This window comes from Sciurus vulgaris (assembly GCF_902686455.1).
Source record: "Sciurus vulgaris genome assembly, chromosome: 15".
Lineage (NCBI taxonomy): Eukaryota > Metazoa > Chordata > Mammalia > Rodentia > Sciuridae > Sciurus > Sciurus vulgaris.
Genome location: NC_136476.1, coordinates 24564079 through 24586376, shown reverse-complemented (window position 1 = coordinate 24586376; position 22298 = coordinate 24564079). Strand labels below are relative to the sequence as shown.

The following is a 22298-nucleotide window of genomic DNA, read 5'->3' as shown; positions in this document are numbered from 1 at the left end:
TTAACTCCACCTGGAACTGGACTCAAGGGATACAGCATCACCAAGGAACAGGAGCTTTCAAACCTTGTAGACATGGGTTGGAACCCTGCTCTACCACTTGCCAGTTGTATGCATGATTGTTTACCTTTTCTTCTTAAAAAGTTTTTCTGTTTGTGTATTTGTTTTGTTGTATAAAGACATGAAATGTCTTTTATTTGCACCTAACAAGATTGTGAGTCCAACATTTTTCTGTTATTCTAACAGTATAAACCCACATCCCACACACATGCTTGCCAAAGTTGCACAGTATAAATATGTGACCACTCTCAATTTATTTTTTTCTCTGTGTAAAATGGGAAAGTGGCCAATTCACTGGACAGTTGCGAGGACTCTACAAAAGCATCCAAGCAAAGTAAAAATTGAAACTTTACTGGAAGTTTACATTTTGCAATGGACAACAACTTTGGAAGATGACTTTGTAAATGTTCATTTTTACAAGGACCCTTAAGTCCCTTTCCCCACCTAATACCTTTAAAACTAGTTTTGAGAAGACTTTCCCAAACTGCTTGTCTTAGTACGACACTATTTTTAAAAAGCAATGCCTAACGTTTTCATGTGGTATGTTTTGGATAATTATCGAGCAATGCTGACTGGGCCCTGTTGGAATTAGAATAATTTTATTCCATAGCTGTATTTGTTACTTAGCTAATCTGAGGAGATTATGAATTGGAGCAAATACACTGTTGGAAAAAATGAACCTATTTGCAGTAAAAAAAAATTCCCTATACACCATAATGGTTAATGACCATATTAACTGAGACTCTTGAATTTTTTAAAAGTTAAATCAAAGGTGGCAAAAATCACCTCTTATCAAATGCAATAAACACAAATTATGGTAAAAAAGTAAAACAAGCGTATAATTTCTGGTATAACATGTTAGCAAAATACTTTATCTAGATTGTGGGATTCCACTGCTGCTTCTTTCCTTTTGTGCTCCCTTTGAAAGGTTATGTAAAATAATATTCCTACAAGACAGCCCAGGAAAAACAGAGAGACAGTGTGACTTGGGAGAAGGGAAGGGAAAATAGCCAAACATTAAACCTCTCCCAGTACATCCTTTCTCAGTAATACTGGGCCCTGAGGGAAAAGGCAAATTTTCATCCCTTCCTGGGTTCATCTCCAGCATGTCCACCAAAAGCAAACATTTGCCCATTCCCAACCACAACAGGTCCTAAAGGAAGGAGAATACTGAGGGGTCCTGGACCCCTTTCCTTTCCCATTGCTGACAAGTCCTGGAAGGAGAAAAGCAAATAGTGAAGCTCTAGGTAATAATGGGTCCCAGAGGAAGAAGATAAGCAGTGAACACCGAGTTGTGAGCTTTTCCCAGTGACAATGAGTTTCAAACTTTTTACAACTGCATTCCTGAGTTAAAATTTTAACCTGAACATCTAGGTCCTTGACTTTGCAAAGGGCCCATTCACAGTCTCCAATGATTCATTCACTCTCATTGTAAATTATAAAACCCAGAATCCTTTTGTAAACTGGGGGCCATTTTCATACCCAGAAAATGAGCCCTTCCGTGCCTGATGGATTGACTTCACTGCAGAATAAAGGAAAGTTTGCCAATCCATTTGCTTCCTGTCTCCTGCTTCTGTAGTTTGTGCACCATGTGCTTACATCCTCCCCTTTCTCTCTGTCTCTCTGTGTCTCTATCTCTATCCCTGTCTCTATTTCTTTTCTCCAATCTCTTAAGGTACAGAATATAATCTCACATGACAGAATTCAAGTAGCTGGTTACAATCCAGCTATCTCCCAGAGGAATAGGCAAGTATGATGGAGAAAGTGTGTTATAAATTTAAGACATTACTGTACAAGCCTAGCATGTGTGTGTTTTAACCATGTTTCACAGTAACAGTCATCAGCTTTTCCCTCCTGTCAATAATTTATCCATTCATGCATTATGGGTTTTATGAATTGATATGCCAGACACTACACGATGAAATTTAACTATAATCTTGTTTAGGCTTGAAGGTAACAAATGTTCACGTTGGGAAACTTTGGGTTGTAAGATGATAGATGACTTCAATGTTATTTTTTGGCAATGTAATTCAGTGTAATGTCCATTCCTTGCTCTACAATAATGGAAAGTCTGTGAAAACAGAATAAAGTTAGTATACAAAATGGTTTGGGGGTAAGAAAATTCAATTGTAAACAGGCCCAGGGAATAAAGATGGAGTAATGGAGGAAAGATGGGGAGGGTGAACAAGTACTGAGGATAAAAATTCCGTGGAAGTGGGTGGGAAAAGGGTGGAGCTAGGACCCAATTGGCTCAATAGCTAAGCTAGAGCCCTTAGGATATAAAAGCCTGGTTGAGTTAGGTAGGAAAGCAGCCTGAAGCCAGAGAAGCCACATAGGCTCAGGTCTGTAGGTGACATCCACAGCAGACCCCAGAACAAACTGCCAACACAGAAGAGGCCCAGACGTCTCACCTGTTCTTGATCCATCTTCTAGGAGTCCGGCTGCTGCTGAGCCAAGCAAGCTTCCACAGCAGCCTCAGCGGGATGGTAGGAACAGGTTGTTCAGCAGTGCATTCACATATTACTCTAGGAACTAATCAACATTTGTAGTCAGGTGGCCTGGGACAGGTCCAGGAGACAACCTGGTGGGAGATTTGCCAGTGAGAGCTCCCATCACCTCCCTAGCAGTTCTGACTTCCTATTGGTTGCTCTGGTGCTGCTGACCAATCAGAACAAGGACCCACACAACCTGCGATCCCATTGGCTACCAGTGCTCAGACCTAACTCAGTGTCTCTTGTCCAAAGCTTGGACCTTTCTTTTGTAACTTGCTTTTACTTAAAGAGCCTCTCTGAGACTCTCACCAGAGAAAGGGGGAAATAAAAGAATAGCAAAAAACCTCACCTAAGAGACAACTGGTGTTCTTTTCCCCTGGCAGCCCGGTCAATGGTGTGGGAACATGGGGAAGCCACAAAAGAGGTGATGGTGCCCAACTTCCAGCAGGAGATAAGTAAACTCCTGGACCCCAGAGGAAAAGCTGAGCAGGCCAGAAGGCATACACAGTGGTAACCAGGCACCTAGTCAGAGCATCTCCAATGAAGAGGAAAGGGGCCAAAAAATGAGCCAGTGAGCTGGTTATCATTCTTGGTTCTGTGCCAAAAGGGCACATGGCAGTGCCCTGAAGCCTCTGTCAGGGTCCTGAAAAGTGAGACAGAAGCATCTTAGATTTGCTGACCATTTTCCTTATCAAGAAGCTGGCAGTGGCCTATGCCATGGAGAAAATCTCCACCCATTTTTAATGCATCTCATGGAGGGAGCCTGGCCTCCCCATCTTTTGGAATTGGATCTTGTAGTTCAACTGTGAGAGAGGCGATGGAAGAGAAACAAGTGACTGGATGAGTTAAGAAAAAACTGAAGGGCACCAGGGACAAAGGAAAGTTGCATTTTAGACCATGATAGCTGAAGATCTTATCGATGATGTCAAGCTTCGGACATTGCAGTGAATACACTTTCAAAGCCAGATCTCAGAATTGGATGCAGTTCAAACGTGGAATGATTTTGTGAAATATCATTGTTAGCTATAAAGTATTTAGAAAGATAAACTGGAAGTCAAGTTAAAGAAGCACTGGAAACCCATATAGACTAATCAGTGCAATGGGTTATATTAAATTCAGGAAAAGCAAGCTCAATTACCAACAATTAAATGTTTACATTTCATATGGTATATGAAAATTGTAACAAATCACAATTAGGTTTTATAGGTTATTTGCATATTCTGTCCATAACTCATCTTCAAGCAGAATCCTTGTGCACAATAAATACAATTATTTGTCTTTATGGAATTTAAAGTATGATTATAAAGTTATTTACTTTTCTACATTGTTTTCAGAAATTCATTTAACGTCAAGCATTACATGATTCTCATATAAAAGTATAAAAGAATACCCCAGAGTCTGAGAATTCACTACTTCAAACCAGGGAATACTAGATTGCGTTCCATTTGCTTTTTGTTAGTGTTTTTCTTTTTTAAACTCATTTTCTCTCTTTTATATCAAAGTCTTTTGTCATTGAGTAAATAGTGTGGGATAAAGTGATTGCCAAAGAAATGTGTAAGGGATGCCAGAGATCTCTCCTCTGCTGATTACATTAGAGCTGTTGGGAATTCCTCCTTTTATTTTTTTATTTATTTTTTTTTTCAGGAGCATGTTTATTGTGTTTGAGATGATACATCAGTGCTCTCTGAGCTACAAAGGGTAAAAGGAAATCCTCTCATTACAAACTGACAAAGGTAAAAGATAAAACATTTTCACAACAGCATGAACCACATACTCAGAAATAGATCTGGGTTTAATACAAATGACATAATTCCTAGTCATCTACAGCTACTTTTATAACTTCATACAGATAATGAATTAGGCTAAAATGCACTATAATATTTGGTAGACTTCAGGACCAGTATCCTTAGTACATCACAAAATACATTTTGATATCCCAAAGAAGCAAGACTTGCAAGTAGGCGTTTTAAACATAACTAATCTACAGCTACAAAGTTCTACTCTTGATAGCATTTACCTTTTTGGGGAGTCTCCCAGTCTCCAAAGGATGAAAGCAGAGAGTAGAATCAGTATAACATATACACAGAAGTCCGTATTGTAAAGGCTATAAAGATTTGCAGCACAGTGAGAAGATGCCTTCTGCTCCTTCACACTGCATACAAATTATGTGAATTATGTTGCGTATCTCTTGGTCCACTGTCTGGCTATCCTGTCATGTTCTGCTCTGTTGGTCAAATACTGAGTGGCTATGCTTCCAACCAGAGGATCCGCAGGGTTGCAGTCTGTCAAAAGGGAACAAATAGACAGCAAAACCTTTGAAAGAGTCAAAGCAGGACTCCAGTTGTCTTTAAGGATGTCCAGACAGATGACTCCCTGACTGTTGATGTTGCAGTGATAGATTCTCGTGCGGAAAGTAATCTTTGGTGGCTTAAATGGATAATCTGATGAAAATGTGGATATCCAGAAAAAACACACCACCTTCATATACAGAACCTGGTGGACCAAGTATGGTTGATCTCCACTCATAAATGTTATCTCCTTTAGGCCCAGCACTGCAGTTAGGAGGAGGATCAAGGGTTATTTCAGCTAGCTTCTTCTGAATTCTTTTAGCACTAGTGGATAACTTAGCAGTGGTTTTGCTAGAGAGTTTGGTGTTCTTCTTCTGCTGGGTGGCAGCAGGTTTTCTTTCTTCTTGTTCTTCAGGCTCTGGAGCGGCTGGGTCTCTCTGGTCCGCATCTGAACTGCCACTGCTGGTGCTGGGGCTCTCATCATCGGACCTTTGCCTATCACTGGACATCTTGATGAAGTTATCTCTTGAAAAACTCGGCCGCCCGCCGGGCCCGCTCGCGCGCCGCTACGGTGTGGGGGAGGGAGAGAGAAAAAAAACCCTTCCTTAAGGAAATGGAGGCAGCTGGGGGGGGGGGGGGGGAAGAGGGGGGAGGGAAAAAAGAAGCCGAGGAGGCTCTGGCCGGGGAGTGTGGAACATTGAAAGTCGGAGGGGGTTGTGCAGTGCCGGGCTCCGGCCGGAGGGTGGCGCCGCCCAGCGCCTTCGGAAAAAAGCGGGGGTGGGAGCTCGGCTGGGCGAGGGCGCGAGCTCCCGGCGAGGCGGAGGGGACGCGGGAGACCCCCGCGCGCTGTGGCCTCCCGCCGCCGCCGCCCGGCTCAGCTCCTCCCGGCCGCGCAGTCAGCAAGTTCCCCCTCTTTTTAAACTTTATTCTGAAGCAGTAACTTGCCACCATGAAACATTGGATAGCTTAAAATTATTACAATCCTTTTCAAGGGTTACTATGATAATTCAAAAATTTTTTAGTAATGAAAAAATTACTCGGGCAAAAAACACAAAATCCATCTGTCATCAAAATGAATGATTTCAATGACCAACATGACTTCAGAAAGATGAGAGATCAATGTCAAAGGGTGAAAAGTATCATGATAGAAGCAAAGAGGGGATGATGAGGAAGAGAGGTGACAGAGGGCCAAGTGGAGTAGAGCAAAACATTGGCAAGATTATAATATTTTAAGCCACCCAACTATAAGGAAAGTAGGTTACTTAGATATCAGAACACTTGCTCCTTCTGTGTCAATGTGTAAGTATATTGAGGAAATGCCTTTCTTTTTGTCTATTGTTACATTTAAAGTTTTCCTGATGCTCCTTGACATCAATATTTAGATTTGCCTTTCTTAGTGCATATATGGATTCCATTTAGATACTAAGAGCTTAGAGACACAGGAAATTTTTTAAGATTATTTTTTATTCTTTTTATTTTTTACAGACCACATTTTGATTCATTGTACACAAATGGGGTACATCATTTCATTTCTATGGTTGTACACAATGTAAATTCATACTATTCATGTAATCATACATGTACATAGGGTAATGATGTCTGTCTCATTCCACCATTTTTCATACCACCCTCCCTCTCATTTCCTTCTACATAATCTAAAGTTCCTCCATTCTTCTCTCACTCCCCACTCCCCCGACCCCATTATACATCATCATCCACTTGTCAGGGAAAACATTCGACTTTTGATATTTTGGGATTGGCTTATTTCACTTAGCATGATATTCTCCAATTCCATCCATTTATCTGCAAATGCCATAATATTATTATTCTTTATGGCTGAATAATATTCCATTGTGTATATATAGTACAGTTTCTTTATCCATTCATCTGTTGAAAGTCATCTTGGTTGGCTCTGCAATCTAGCTATTGTGAATTGAGCTGCTATAAACATTGATGTGGCTGTGTCACTATAATATGCTGATTTTAAGTTCTTTGGGTATAAACCAAGGAGTGGGATAACTGGGTCAAAAGATGGGTCCATTCCAAATTTTCTGAGGAATCTCCACACTGCTTTCCAGAGTGGCTGCACCAATTTGCAACTCCATTAGCAATGTAAAAGTGTGCCTTTTTCCCCACATCCACACCAACATCTATTATTGTTTGTGTTTTTGATAATAGCCATTCTAATTGGAGTAAGATGAAATCTTAAAGTTGTTTTAATTTGCATTTCTCTAATTACTAGAGATGTTTAACACTTTTTCATATATTTATTAATTGCCTGTATGTCTTCTTCTGTAAAGTGTCTGTCCAGTTCCTTGACCTATTTATTGATTGGGTTCTTTGTATTTTTGATGTAAAGTTTTGTAAGTTCTTTATAAATAAGTGTTCTATCTGAAGTGCATGAGGAAAAGATTTTCTCCCACTCTGTGGGCTCTCTTTCACATTACTGATTGTATCCATTGCTGAGAAAAAGCTTTTTAGTTTGAGTCCATCCCATTTATTGATTCTTGCTTCAATTTCTTGTGTTTTGGGAGTCTCGTTAAGGAAGTCTGATCCTAAGCCAACATGATGAAGATTCGGATCTACTTTATCTTCTATTTCGTGCAGGGTCTCTGGTCTAAAAGTCTTTGATCCATTTTGAGTTGATTTTTGTGCAGGGTGAGAGATAGAGCATTAATTTCATTTTACTGCATATGGATTTCCAGTTTTCCCAGCACCGTTTGTTGAATGGGCTATCTTTTATCCATTGTATGTTTTGGGCTCCCTTGTCTAATATGAAGTAACTGTATTTATGTGGGTTTGTCTCTGTGTCTTCTATTCTGTACCTTGTGTCTACCTGTCTATTTTGGTGCCAATACCATGCTGTTTTTGTTACTATTGCTCTGTAGTATAGTTTCATGTCTGGTATTGTGATACCTCCTGCTTCACTTTTTCTACTCAGAATTGTTTTGGCTATTCAATGTTTCTTATTCTTCCAGATGAAGTTCATAATTGCTTTCTCTATTTCTATGAGGAATGTCATTGGAATTTTAATTGGAATTGCATTGAATCCGTAAAGCACCTTTGGTAGAATGACCATTTTGACAATATCAATTCTGCCTATCCAAGACAATGGGAGATCTTTCCGTCTTCTAAGATTTTCTTGAATTTCTTTCTTTAGCATTCTGTAGTTTTCATTGTAGAGGTCTTTCACCTCTTTTGTTAGATTGATTCCCAAGTATTTTATTTTATTTTATTTTATTGAGGCTATTGTGAATAGAGTGGTTTTCCTAATTTCTCTTTCAGAGGATTTTGTCACTTATGAATAGAAATGCATTAGATTTACACATATTGATTTTATATCATGCTACTTTGCTGAATTTATTAGTTCTGGAAGTTTCCTAGTGGAGTTTTTTGAATCCTCTAAATATAGAATCATGTCATCAGCAAATAGTGACAGGTTGAGTTCTTCTTTTCCTATTCGTATCCCTTCAATTTCTTTGCTCTGTCTAATTGCTCTGGCTAGTGTTTCAAGGACCATGTTGAATATAAGTGGTGAAAGACAGCATCCCTGTCTTGTTTCACTTTTCAAAGGAATGCTTTCAGTTTTTTTCCATTAAGAATGATGTTGGTCATGGGCTTAGCATAGATAGCCTTTACAATGTTGAGGTATGTTTCTACTATTCCTATTTTTCTATGTTTTAAGCATGAAGGGGTGCTGTATTTTATCAAATGCTTTCTCAGTATCTATTGAAATAATCATAATTCTTAACTTTAAGTCTATTGATGTGATGAATTACATTTCTTGATTTCTGAATATTGAACAAACTTTGCATACCTGGGATAAACCCCACTTGATCATGGTGCACAATCTTCTTAATATGTTTTTATATTTGATTTGCCAGAATTTTGTTAAGGATTGTGTCTATATTCATCAGAGATTTCACTCTAAAATTTTCTTTCCTTGATGTGTCTTTTTTTTTTTTTTGGTTTTGGTGTCAGAGTGATACTACCTTCATAGAATGAGTTTGGAAGGGTTCCCTCCTTTTTTGTTTCCTGGAATACTTTGAGTATTGGTATTAGTTCTTCTTTAAAGGTCTTGTAGAATTTGGCTGAGAATCCATCTGGTCCTGGGATTTTCTTGGTTGGTAGACTTTTGATGGTTTCTTCTATTTCAGTGCTTGATATTAATCTGTTTCAATTGTGTACGTCTTCCCAATTCAGCTTGGGAGGATCATATGTCTCTAAAAATTTGTCAATGTCTTCGATATTTTCTGTTTTGTTGTAGTTTAGATTTTCAAAGTTGCTTCTAATTATGTTATGTATTTCAATGGTGTCTGTCGTGATCTTTGCTTTTTGATCACAAATTTTAGTAATTTGAGTTTTCTCTCATTCTCTTTGTTAGTGTGGCTGGGGGCTTATCAATTTTGTTTACTTTTTCAAAGAACCAAAATTTCGTTTTGTCAATTTTTTTAATTGTTTCTCTTGTTTCAATTTTATTGATTTCAGCTCTGATTTTAATTATTTCCTGTATTCTACTATTTTTGGTGTTGATCTATTCTTTTTCTATGGCTTTGAGATATAATGTTAAGTCACTTAGTTGTTGACTTTTTATTTTTTTAATGTATGAGCTCAATGCAATGAACTTTCCTCTTAGTACTGCTTTCAGAGTGTCCCAGAGATTTTGATATATTGTGTTGTTCTTGTTTACCTCTAAGAATTTTTTTTTAATTTATTCCCTGATGTCCTCTGTTATTACTGCATCATGCAATAGCATACTATTTAGTCTCCAGGTGTATGAGTAGTTTTTGTTTGTTATTTTATTGTTGATTTCTAATGGTATTCCATTATGGTCTGATAGGATACAAGGTAGTGTCTCTATTTTTTTGTTTTTACTAATGACTTTTTGTGGCATAGCATATGGTCTATTTTGGAGAAGGATCCATGGCTGTTGAGAAGAAAGGGTATTTGCTTGTTGATGGATGAAATACTCTGTATATGTCCATTAAGTCTATGTCATTGATTGTATTATTTAGTTCTATAGTTTCTTTATTCAGTTTTGGTTTGGAGGATGTATCCAGTGTTGAGAGCAGTATGTTAAAGTCCCTGAGTATTGTTGTGTTTTGGTCTATTTGATTCTTAAAATTAAGAGGGGTTTGTTTGATGCACATAGAAGCTCCATTGTTTGGGGCATAAATATTTAAAATCGTTGATTTGCTGGTTTATGGTTCTCTGGAGCAGTATGAAATGTCCTTCTTTATCCCTTCTGACTAACTTAGGTTTGAAGTCCACTTTATCTGATATGAGGATGGCGACCCCTGCTTTTTTACTGAGTCCATGTGCATGGTATGTTTTTCCCCATCCTTTCACCTTTAGTCTATGGATGTCTTTTTCTATGAGATGAGTCTCTTGAAGGCACCATATTGTTGGGTCCTTTTTTTTAATCCAATCTGCCAGTCTATGTCTTTTGATTATTGAATTTAGGCCATTGACATTCAGGGTTATTATTGTGATATGATTTGTATTCCTGGTCATTTTGGCTTATTTTTGGTTTTTAACTTGATTTGGTTTCTCCTTCGATTGGCTTTTCCTTTAGGGTAGTTCCTCCCTTTGCTGACTTGTATTGTTGTTGTTCACTTCCTCCTCATGAAAGGAGAATTTTGCTGAGAATGTTCTGTAGGGTAGGCTTTCTATTTGTAGATTCTTTTAACTTTTGTTTATCATGGAAAGATTCTATTTCATCATCAAATCTGAAGTTTAGTTTTGCTGTGTATAGGATTCTTGGTTGGCATCCATGTTCTTTCAGAGCTTGAAATATATTGTTCTAGGCCCTTCTTGCTTTTAGGGTCTGGGCTGAGAAATCTGTTGATATCTGTATTGGTTTCCCCTTTTTGTAATCTGATGCTTTTCTCCTGCGGTCTTTAAAATCCTATCTTTATTTTGTATGTGAGGTATTTTCATTATAATGTGACCTGGTGTGGATCTGTTGTAATTTCGTGCACCTGGTGTTCTGTAAGCCTCTTGTATTTGATTTTCCATTTCATTTTTCAGGTTTGGGAAATATTCCAATATTATTTCATTGAACAGATTGTTCATGCCTTTGTTTTGTATCTTTGTGCCTTCCTCAATCCTAATAGTTCTTAAATTTGGTCTATTCATGGTATCCCATAATTTGTGGAGGTTCTGTTCATGATTTCTTACCATCTTCGCAGTTTGTTCAACTTTATTTTTGTGATTAAATATTTTGTCTTCATTCTCTGAGATTCTATCTTCCACGAACCTATTCTGTTGGTGATGCTTTCTATCGAATTATTAATTTGTTTTATTGTTTCTTTTATTTCAAGTATTTCTGCTTTTTTTTTTTTTCAGAATCTCTCTTCATTGAAGTGTTCTTTTTCTTCCTGCCTTTGCTCCTTTAACTGTTTATTGGAGTGATCATGCATTGTCTGCATTTGCTCTCTTATTTCATCTTTTGCTTCATGGATCATTTTAATTATCTAGATTCAAACTCTTTCTCTGTCATTTCTACTGCCATGCTGTCATTGGATTCTATCAAAATAGAATCTTGGTTTTTTTAGGGTCACTTTCTTCCCCTGTTTTTTTCATATTGTTTCTGTATATTCTCCTCTAGCACTGAAGATCTGAGGTTGAAGTTTCCCCCCTGCAGGCTTATTGTGACCCTGCAGGTTTCCAGTACCTCTTCTTTGAGGGGAAGATCAATATTAGTAGCACCCAATACAAACAAAATGCAGCCCTGAACCAGATAGCCCTTATAAAGACTTTAACATTATTGTAACAGGATGAGTTTGATTATTATTTACAGTATTTCTAGTGGTGAATGAAGAGGATGGGAACGGGTGTAGGATATAAGTGAGTAAATAGAGGTACCTGTCAAAGGGCCTCCAGTCTCCTGTACATATCTCAGGAAGGGACCCTCTCTGCCAATGATGGTGGCTGTGCTCTCAGGACCATGCTGAGGTCTGTCTGTGGCAGGGGGTGGGGTGGGAGGGTGTGGTCTCTGGTGTCCATCTCCACAGGAAGTTTTTGAATGAAGATATCCTAAAATGATTATATTGGTACTAGTTTTTATGTTCCTCCATAGGATACTTTAGCTTTCTTCCAGAAGGTAAATTAGTAAAATTAAATTATTATATATAGCAATGAAATGATGTAGCTACAATTTGAGAGTAATGTCTTAGTTTAAAAAGTTCAGCTTTGTGTATATAGCAACAAATTTCATTTCCCTATTGTTTTATTCTAGAAGGCAGAGTTATCTCTTCTGTTTGCTAATTGGTGGAAAATTCAATTATAAATAAAATTATGATTATTACTGCAAAGTATTTGATAGCCATAAAGCTATTTTAAAATTATTTAGAGATTAATAATAACATTATTTTAGAAGAAAAGAAATTTAGTGGCTAATGTGGATTATTTTGATTTCCTAAGAAGTTCTGCTTTTTTTTTTCCTATTCTTTTATTGGTTCTTAGTTATACATGACAGCAGAATCCACTTTGATAAAATTATACAAGCATGGAATGTATTGTATTAGGACCCCAAATTGTTGGTGGATGTGATGGTGGGATTCATCTAGGTATTTTCATATGTGTACATAGGAAAATTATGTTAGATTCATTCTGCTGTCTTTCCTATTCTTATCCTCCCATCATTCCCTATGTTCCCCTTTGTCTAATCTACTGCACTTCTCATTTTCCACTCCCCACCTTTATTGTGGCTTAGCTTCCACATATCAGTGAAAACATTTAACCTTTGGTTATTTGGGGATTGGCTTATTTCACTTAGCATGATAGTCTCCAGATCCATCCATTTACTGGGAAATTTCATGAGGTCATTCTGCTTTATGGCTGAGTAATATTCCATTTTGCATATACACCACAATTTCTTCATCCATCCATTCATTTGTTGATGGGAATCTAGGTTGGTTCCATAACTTAGCTATTGTGAATTGTACTGCTATAAACATTGATATGCTGTGTCACTGTAGTATGCTGATTTAAAAATTCTTTGGATGCATGCTGAGGAGCAGGATGATAATTGTGTCAAATAATTGTCCCATTCCTAGTTTTTTGAGGAATCTCCATACTGATTTCCATAGTGGTTGCACCAATTTGCAGTCCCACCAACAATGTAGGAGTGTTCCCTTTTCCTCACATCCTCACCAACATTTGTTGTTACTTGTATTCTTGACAGGTGCCATTGTGACTGGAGTGAGATGAAATTTCAGTGTAGTTTTAATGTGCATTTCTCTAATTGCTGGTGATAGTGAACATTTTCTCATATGTATGTTGATCATTCATATTTCTTCTTTTGAAAAGGGTCTGTTCAGTGCCTTTGCCCATTTGCCAATTGGGTTATTTGGGGTTTTTTTGGTGTGTGTGTTAAGTTTTTTGAGTTCTTTGTATATCCTGGAAATTAACACTCTGTCTGAGGTGCAGGTGACAAAGATTTTCTCCCATTCTTTAATCTTTCTTTTTATACTCTTGATTGTTTCTTTTGTTGTGAAGAAGTTTTGTGATACCATTCCATTTATTGATTTTTAAATTTTATTTTTTGTGCTTTAGGAGTCTTTTTAAGAAAGTCTGTTCCTAAGCCTATATTTTTAACTGCTGGGCCTACATTTTCTTTTAGTATTCTCAGGGTTTCTGATCTGATTCCAGGTCTTTGATCCACTTAGACATGATTTTGGTGCAAAGTGAGAGATAGTGGTTAAATATCATTCTATTCCATATGGATCTCCAATTTTCCCAGTACCATTTGAAGAGGCTATCTTTCCCATGTGTGTGTGTGAGTGTTGGTACCTTTATCTAGTGTGAGGTAACTGTATTTATGTGGGTTTGTCTCTGTGTCTTCTATTTTGTTCTTTTGTTATTGGAGATGGGGGGCCCACTGGAGTGAGGACAAATGATGCCTCCCAGTAAACAGACATCAGAGACCAGGCTTGGAAAGCACAGATCTAATTTTACTTATGACCGTGCAGGACATATATAGGCACATTATCCAATCAGGTTAAGATGCTTGTTAAAACATAAGAGAACTAACCTACAGGCAAGCTATACATCATACTAATGTAAACAAACCAAGTATCCCTAAGTGATTCTGTCAGGCAACAAGTCTGAGACAAAGGACTGGGGGTAGGGCAAGCTCCAGCACACAGCATGAGGCGAGGCAGCGTGGGCAAACTCATATCACAGCTTGCTGTGATGCCTGCTGAGCAAGGCTTCCCCTCAGCTCTTAGCTCAGCCTCAGTAACCAAAAGCTTACATACAGTCCATGGCAAGTCTACCATTTCCTCAGTCTCTCTGCCCAGACTTGTAGGTTTATTTAAACATGGTTTCAGCAACTGCTGTCAAATAAGTTTGAGGAATGTTCCCTACATTGTTCCATTGATCTTCTTGCCTATTTTGGTGCCGATACCATGCTGTTTTTGATACTATAACTCTCCAGTATAATTTTAAGTCTGGTATTGTGATGTTCCCTGATTCACTTTTCTCACTAAGGATTGCTTTAGTTATTCTGGGCTTCTTATTTTTTCAAATATCATGACAACTTCTTTTATTTCTATGAAGAACATCAATGGAATTTTGATGGAAATTGCATTGAATCTGTATAGCACTTTTGGTGTTATGGCTATTTGATAATATTAATTCTGCCTATCCAAGAACATGGGTGATCTTTCTATCATTTAAGGACTTCTTCAATTTCTTTCTTCGGTGTTCTGTAGTTTTCATTGTAGTGAACCTTCACCTATTTTCTTAGATTGATTTCTATGTACTTTATTTTTTTGAAGCAATTATGAATAGGATGGCTTTCCTAATTTCTCTTTCAGCTTTTCATTATTGGAGTATAGGAATGCAATTAATTTATGGGTGTTAATTTTGCATCCTGCTACTATTCTGAATTCATGTATAAGTTCTAGAAGTTTACTGGTGGAGTTTTTTGGGTTTTCTAAATATAGAATTTTGTTGTCAGAAAGTGGGGATACTTTGAGCTCTTCTTTTTTTCTATTCATATCCCTTTAATTTCTTTCTTTTACCTAATTACTTTGGCTAGATTTTCAAGGACTAGGTTGAATTAAAGTGGTGAAAATAGGCTTTCAATTTTCTCTGTTTAGAATGCTGTTGGCCTTGGGTTTGACCTCTATGGCTTTTACAATATTGAGGTATGTTCCTTCTATCCTTAGTTTTTCTAGTGTTTTGAACATGAATGGATGCTGTATTTTGTCAAATGCTTTTTCTGCATCTATTGAGATAATCATTTGGTTCTTGTATTTAAGTCTGTTTACATGATGTATTACATTTATTGATTTCCATATATTGAACCAGCTCTGCATCTGTGGGACAAAACCCACTTGATCATGGTGCAGTTTCTTTTTAGAATGTTTTGTATGTGATTTGTGAAAGAGTAATTTCACTCTTTATGACCGAATAAAACTCCACTCTGTATATATATCACGTTTTCTTTATCCATTTATCCATTGAAGAACACCAATGCTGGTTCCCTAGTTCTGCTTTGTGCTGCTGAAACACTGGGTGTTGAGGTATTGCTATGGTATGTTGGTCTTAGTTCTTTACCATACTGAGAAGTGATATAGATGGGTCATATAGTGGTTCCATGCCTAGGTTTTGGAATAACCTCTGTACGGATTGTACTAGTTACAATCCTACCAACAATGTTACAGTGTTCCTTTTTCTCCATAAACTCTCCAGAATTTATTATCATTTGTGTTCTTCATGGCTGCCATTTGGACTGGAGTGAGACAAATCTCAGCACAGTTTTGATTTGCATAAATAGATATTTGTATGGCATTAATTCTTCCAATCTGTGAAGATGGCTTGTCTTTCCATTGATCTGTATTTTCTTCAATTTCATCAGTGCTTTATTTCAGCGGGTGGTTCCTTCTTAGTTACATGTACACCTAAGCACTTTACTTTTCTTGCTACTATAGAATTCGTTTTCAGATTTTCTTTCCAGAGAGCTCCTTATTAGTATATAGAAATGGTACTGATTTTGTATTTTGCATTTCTGTCCTCCAGCTTTACTGAATTGGTTCATCACTTCTACCAGCTGTCTTTCTTTCTTTTTGTTTTTGATTTTCTTAGGGTTTTCTATAGCTGGCATAGCTGGCATATCAGCACAATTTCACCTTTCCATTCCTGGCAGGGTGACTTTTATTTCTTCCTTTTTCATAAGTGTTCTGGAGAGGACTTCCAATACCATGTTGAATAGAAATGATGCGAGTGGACATCCTTAGGTTGCTCTTGAAAAAGCTTTCAAATTTTCGACATTGAGAATAATTTCAGCTATGGGTTTGTCATGCACAGCTTTCATTGCATTGAGGCTTAGCACCTCCATACCTAATTAGATGACAGTTTGTATCTTGAAAGGATGTTGAATTCTCTTAAATGATTTGCCACATGTATTGGGATAACTGTGATTTTTATCCTTCATTCTGTTAATGCAGTATATCACATTTAACTATGAGTGTATGCTCAAATATCCTTGCATCCCGGGGATAGATGCCACTTGATCATGATGATAAATTCTTCTAAAGTATGTTGAATTTCAGTTGCTACTATTTTGTTGAAGATTTTTGCATTTGTGTTCACCAGGAATAGTGGCCCATAATTTTATTTTCTTGTAATGTCCATGTCTGGCTTTGGGATCAGAATAATCCTGGCCTCATCCAAAGAGTTTGGAAGTACTCCCTCCATTTTATTTTTCTGTCTGAGTTTGAGAAGGACTGGCATTAGTTCTTTAAATGTTTTCTTGATTCATGTTTTCTATGTCTTCATCATTAAGTCTTGGTAGATTGTATATATCTAGGAATTTGTCCATTTCTTATAGATTATTCAATCTGTTGATATATAATTCTTCATAGTAGTCTCTTATGAACTTTTGTATTTCTGTGGTACTAGTGGTAATATCTCTTCTTTCATTCCTGATTTTATTTATGTAACTCTTCTTCTCTCACCTGTTATTTTAACTGAAGCCTTGTCAACTTTATTTATCTTTTTAAAACCTCAATTCTTAGTTTTTAAAAAAATTTTCTATAGTTTTCTAGCCTCTATTTCTTTATTGCAGCTATGATACTTATTTTTCCTTATTCTGCTCACTTTCAGCTTAGGTTTCTTCCTAGTTACTTGGAAAATAATGTTAGAGAATGTCCTTCATTTATAATGTATGTGTTTATTGCTGCTATAAATGACTCTTGGAAATACTTTTACTGCATCCCATAATTTTGACATATTATGTTTCCATTTTCACTTGGCTCTAGTATCTTTTTTATTTTAATATCCTTTTTGACCCTTTAGTTATTTGGAAGAATGTGGCTTAATTTGCATACATTTGCATGTTTTCCGAAATGTCAACTATTATTGATTTATAGTTTCCACTGGAAATCAAACCTATATGTAATAAAATTTTAGTCTTCCTATACTTAAGACTTATTTTCAAGTGTTTTAGGGTTTTTGTAGAAGCATATGGTTGGGTCTTGATTTTTTAATTTTTAAATCTCTTCTGATGCTATAATTTTTTTTATTGAAGATTTTAACACATTTCCATTCAAGGTCATTGGTAGGTAAGGCCATGATACTGTCATTTTTAAATTTATTCTTTGAATGTTTTATAGGTCATAAGTTTATTCTTTTCTCAGGTTTATACTCTGAGCTTTCTGTTTATACTCAATAGCTTTCTGTGGTAATATGCTTTAAATCCTTATATTTTGTGCAACTACCGTATGTTTATAGTTACCACAAATTTTACATAAAACATATTATCCTTTTAATAAACCAATTTAAACTAATAAATACTTTACACATACAATTCTGTATCTTCATTGCCATCCCCCAAATTTTTATGATTTTATATGAAAATTTATAATTTTTCTAATTTGTATCCTGTAACAATTTAGTTTAGCTGTTCCTGTTTTTTATAGTTTTTTCTTTGTTATGGTTTAGATGTGGTGATCCCCAAAAGCTAAGAGGTAACTGGAGGAAGGTGGGGTGTGGCTGGAGGAAGTGATTCATTGGGGGTGTGGCTTTAGGGTGTATATTTGTAACTGAAGAGTGGAGTCTTTCTGCTTTCTGATCACTATGAGAACTGCTTCCTTCTGCCACACTCTTCTGCCAGTATGTTCTGCCTCACCTGGAGCCCCAAGGAATGGAACCAGCCTTCTATGGACTAAGACCTCTGAGATTGTGAGCTCTCTAATAAACTTTTCCATCTCCATAATTGTGCTGGTTGGTTCTTTTAGTCACAGCAGCAAAAAAGCTGAGTAAACAGTCTTTTAACCTTCATAATTTGACAACATTGCAATGAACACTACACTTACATCATGAAAGATTTCTGAATATGACTATTATGACATATCTTTAAGGATTCTTTTCTTTCATGTGATTTGTGTTATTAACTAGCAGCCTTTTACTTCAGTTTAAATATCCTCCTTTATCAATTATTATAAAGCATTCCCAGTGATGATGAATTCTCTTAGTTTTTGTTTTTCTGGGGAAGCTTTTACACTTTCTCATTTTTGAAGGACAGCTTTGCTGGGTAAAAGTTTCTTGGGTTGCAGTGTTTTGTTTGTTTATTTCTTTCAGCACACTGAATATATCATGAACAAAATGAGAAGTTTGACAAAGAAATAGAAACAATAAAAAAGAAGTCTTGGTGATAAAGTAATATCCAAAAAGAAAAATTCAATAGCAAGCTTAAACAGCAGACTGGAACAAGTAGAAGAAAGAATCAGTGGGTTCATACATTAGACATCTGAAATTATCCTACCTAAGAAACAAAAACACACACAAAAAAAGAATGAAAAATAATTAAATTATAAGACATTATCAAGCACATGTAAATATTTTGTATAACTGGAGTTCCAGGAGGCTAGGGTGGGGAACTACCAAAAAAATTTTAAGAAAATAATAACTGAAAAAACCACAAATCTGTTGAAAAACAACATCCAAGTGAATTGAGCCAAGAGATCGCCAATGAAATTTAACCACACAGCAGTTCACCAGAGATTCCATGATCAAATTACCAACAAAGACAAAGAAGGAAAACTGAAAGTTGCAAGCGAGAAGAAAACATCACATTCAAGGGAACTCCATTATGGCTTCAGCAGGTTCCTCAGCAGAAACCCTACAGGTCAGCAGAGAAGAGGATGATATATTTTATTATTTTCCAATTTTCATTTAACTCTCTATCCATAATCTTTTTGTTGTACCTAAATTCTTTTGAAGGATTATTCTGAATCCATTGTCCATAATTTATAGATCTCTATTTCTTACAGGTCCATTATTGGAGCTTTGTTGGTTTCCATATTGATGCCATATTTCCCTGATTTTTCCTAATCCTTCTGTTGGTGCCATTGCATTGATGAGATGGTCATTTCTTCTGGCCTTTGAAGATGTTTTTGTCAGTGACAGTTCTACCCTGCAGTTCTACCCTGCAGTCTGGAGATATCACTGACTGGACTCTGGACAGGCAGAGCTACTTACTGGTCTTTGTGATAATCTCAATCATCTCTCATTGTATAGTGTTACATGTGTCTTCCCTAACTGGGCAATACTAATGTTTGGGCTCTATAGTTGAGAAGTGCTGTGTGAAATCTGTGGGGTCCTTTTTCAACCCACAGTGTGGCCAGGGTCAGATGTTATACTCCATGGATATCTCCAGATCTAGGCTTGAGTTGAGCACCAGGGTAAGCTTTAACAGTGTGCTGAGGCTTGAAAATTCACCACTCAGCTACTGGGGTTGGGCAGGCTCCCTCTATGTGCAAACACAGAATGGAACTTATATTTTGGCCTGGGGTAAGTTTTATGAGAGTACCAAGGATTAGTTTAATAACTTCTCAACCCCTGGGTTTCAAAATGGTCAGTTGCATCCCCTACAGGTTAATGTTGATCTCTACTTGTCTCCCTGCCTAGGGAAGGCTTAAGGAGAATTCTGAACCTACCTGGAAAGCTGCCTAGGGACTTTGACCTGGCAGATTTATGAACCATACTTCATGCACCATTAGGTTATTGACTGATGTTACTGGTGTTGAACTTCCATTAACTAAAAGGCAGAGCAACCACCTAGATCTGTATGGTAGTCACCAAGAACCCCGCCTCTGCTCTTTGCTTCTAACTGATCACAGGCAGTGTAGCCCTGTCAGTACTTCCAGGGTTTCCCTATGGAATGAGCCAGGAGTGAACCCCCACTCAAAAGGGTCCCAGAATTATGGGGAGCTGGAAGTCATTATCTAGCTTTCTTTTTGGAAGGTAGAAACCATAGACCCAGAGGATTCTGTCAAGTGTGGAACTTTGCCATCTTGTGGGAGGGGCATGCAGTTTAAAAGAAACAATTCCTCTTATAAGTCAAACTTTTCTTTTTTTTTTTTTTTTTTTTTTTTTTTTTGGTCAATTCTGCTATTTAAACAGAGGTCTTGGCCTCATGTCTGAGTTCTGGGACATCAACAAAGATATTGCCTGTGGGCATTTGATAATTTGATTCTGTGGGGAGTGCTAGTGAGACTGGAGAAATATTTCACATCTTAATGATATCACTCTCCTGCTTTATTTACTTATTATTTATTTATTTATTTTGCATTTCCCTACTGATCCTGTTTTCATGTGCTTACTGGTCACATTCTTTGGAGTAATTCCGGTTCAAATCACTTGGCTATTTTTGAGGTTTTTTTTTTTTTTATGTTGTTGATAAGTAGTTTTGAGTGCATTCTTAATGTTAGTACTTGGTCTGGTATGTAATTTTCAGCTACTTTCCTCCATTTTGGGGTTTGCATTTTACCTCTCTTGATTGTGTGTCTTTTAACGCTCAAATGGTTTTCAGGATCATGTAGTCAAATTTATCTATTTTTTTCTGTCTTCTGGGATGTCAAATTTATCTGATTTTTCTGTCTCCTGGGATTTTTGATGTCTTTCCAAAAGTCATTACCAAATTCAACATCAGAAAGCTTTCCCCCTGTGTTTCTTTCTAAAGTTCCTCTAAAGTTTTATGGTTTTAGCTGTTACACTTAGTAACAGCTGAAGTTTAAGTTTTCCTGCCCTGGGCTGGCTCTAGCCACATGTTTTTGTCCCTGGGCTCTTGTTCCAGTATTCTGAGATCCACTGTATCCTCCTGTCTTTCCAACTTGAAGGAGCTATCTTTTCCTGGACTTCAATTCTCTGATGAATCTAAAGAGTTGTTGGTTTTTCAGGTCCTCAGTCCTTATTTTGTACTGAGAAGGGGAAAGAAAACTTGAAAGCTCCTTACATGTCTTCACAGAAGGACAAGCCCATATCATGCACAACCCGCCACTGTTGCACTGAAGAAGCATATGAGCATTTTCAACATGTGTCCTTTCTATCTGAAATGGAAAAATGGACACTTGACTAGACAGTGTAAAGGCACATTTAAGACTGTCTATGGAAAGTGTCTGGTGCAAGTGAGTACTCAGGGAATGTGTACTCTTCTCCCCTTCTTTCTCTCTATGTTATGGTCTGCTTAGAGGTGCTCCAAGATCCATTTGGCTTTCATGTATCAATAGTCAAGATATAGGATGTGTGTCTAAATAGAATCTATGGCTCTTGAATTGAGGCCTAACTTTTATCTTCTGAGAATCCAAGTATATGAGAGGTTTGTCACTCTGTCCAATTATTTGCCTGAACAAATAATTCTTGGTACTTTGTTCAATTGTTTCTTATCTACAACTATATTTATAGTAAAATAATTTACTTATGTAATACAAGAAGTATTCACATATAAAAAATTTAAAACTTTATGCTAAAGTCAAAAAGAAAAACATCCATTTCTATTAAATAATAGTGAATAATTATTTGAGACTTCTCTCTCCTATTCTTAGTCTATCTAAGGGTCTGCAATTTGGTTTTTCTTTTTGTACAATGAGCTCTTTATTTCATTGATCTTTTGTACTATTTTTAGTCTTCACTTATTTTTCCTCTGATCTTTATAATTTCTTTCATTCTACTAATTTTTTGTTTAGTTTTTCTTTGTTTTTTTATTTGTTTGAGATGTAGTGACAAATTGTTTATTTGAGATTGTTTTAATATTTGTTATGGTCATTGGTTGTTATAAACTTCCCTCTCAGTCCTTCTTTTGCTTTATCCCACTGATTTTGGTCTGTTGTGTTCCATTTTCACTTATTTTGAAATTTTAAAATTTCCTTCTTGATTTCACCATCTACCCATTGTTTGTTCACAAATAAGTTGTTTAATTTCCATATATTTTTATATTTTCCACAAATGTTCACATTACTGATTTGTTTTTATTACATGTGATAAAAAGATAATCAATATGATTTCAGTTTTCTTAAGTTTGTTCAAATGTGTTTCGTGGTCCATCACATGATCTACTCTGGAGAATGTTCTATATGTTGAAGGAATGCCACTGTTAGATGGAATGTTTTGTAGATATCTGTTAGGTACATTTGCTCTAGGGCTATTTCATTGTTGATTTTCTGCCTGG

General features: G+C 36.7%; 1 protein-coding gene across 1 annotated transcript; it reads right to left on the bottom strand.

Moving 5' to 3' along the window:
- Positions 1–4323: 4323 nt before the first annotated feature.
- On the bottom strand, positions 4324–5478 carry LOC306644727 (ubiquitin-conjugating enzyme E2 E3-like). Its single transcript, XM_079111957.1, is given in 2 exon segments — positions 4324–5003; positions 5005–5478. Coding segments are annotated over 2 exon segments (624 nt in total). The 5' UTR covers positions 5347–5478; the 3' UTR covers positions 4324–4721.
- Between the last annotated feature and the right edge of the window lie 16820 nt (positions 5479–22298).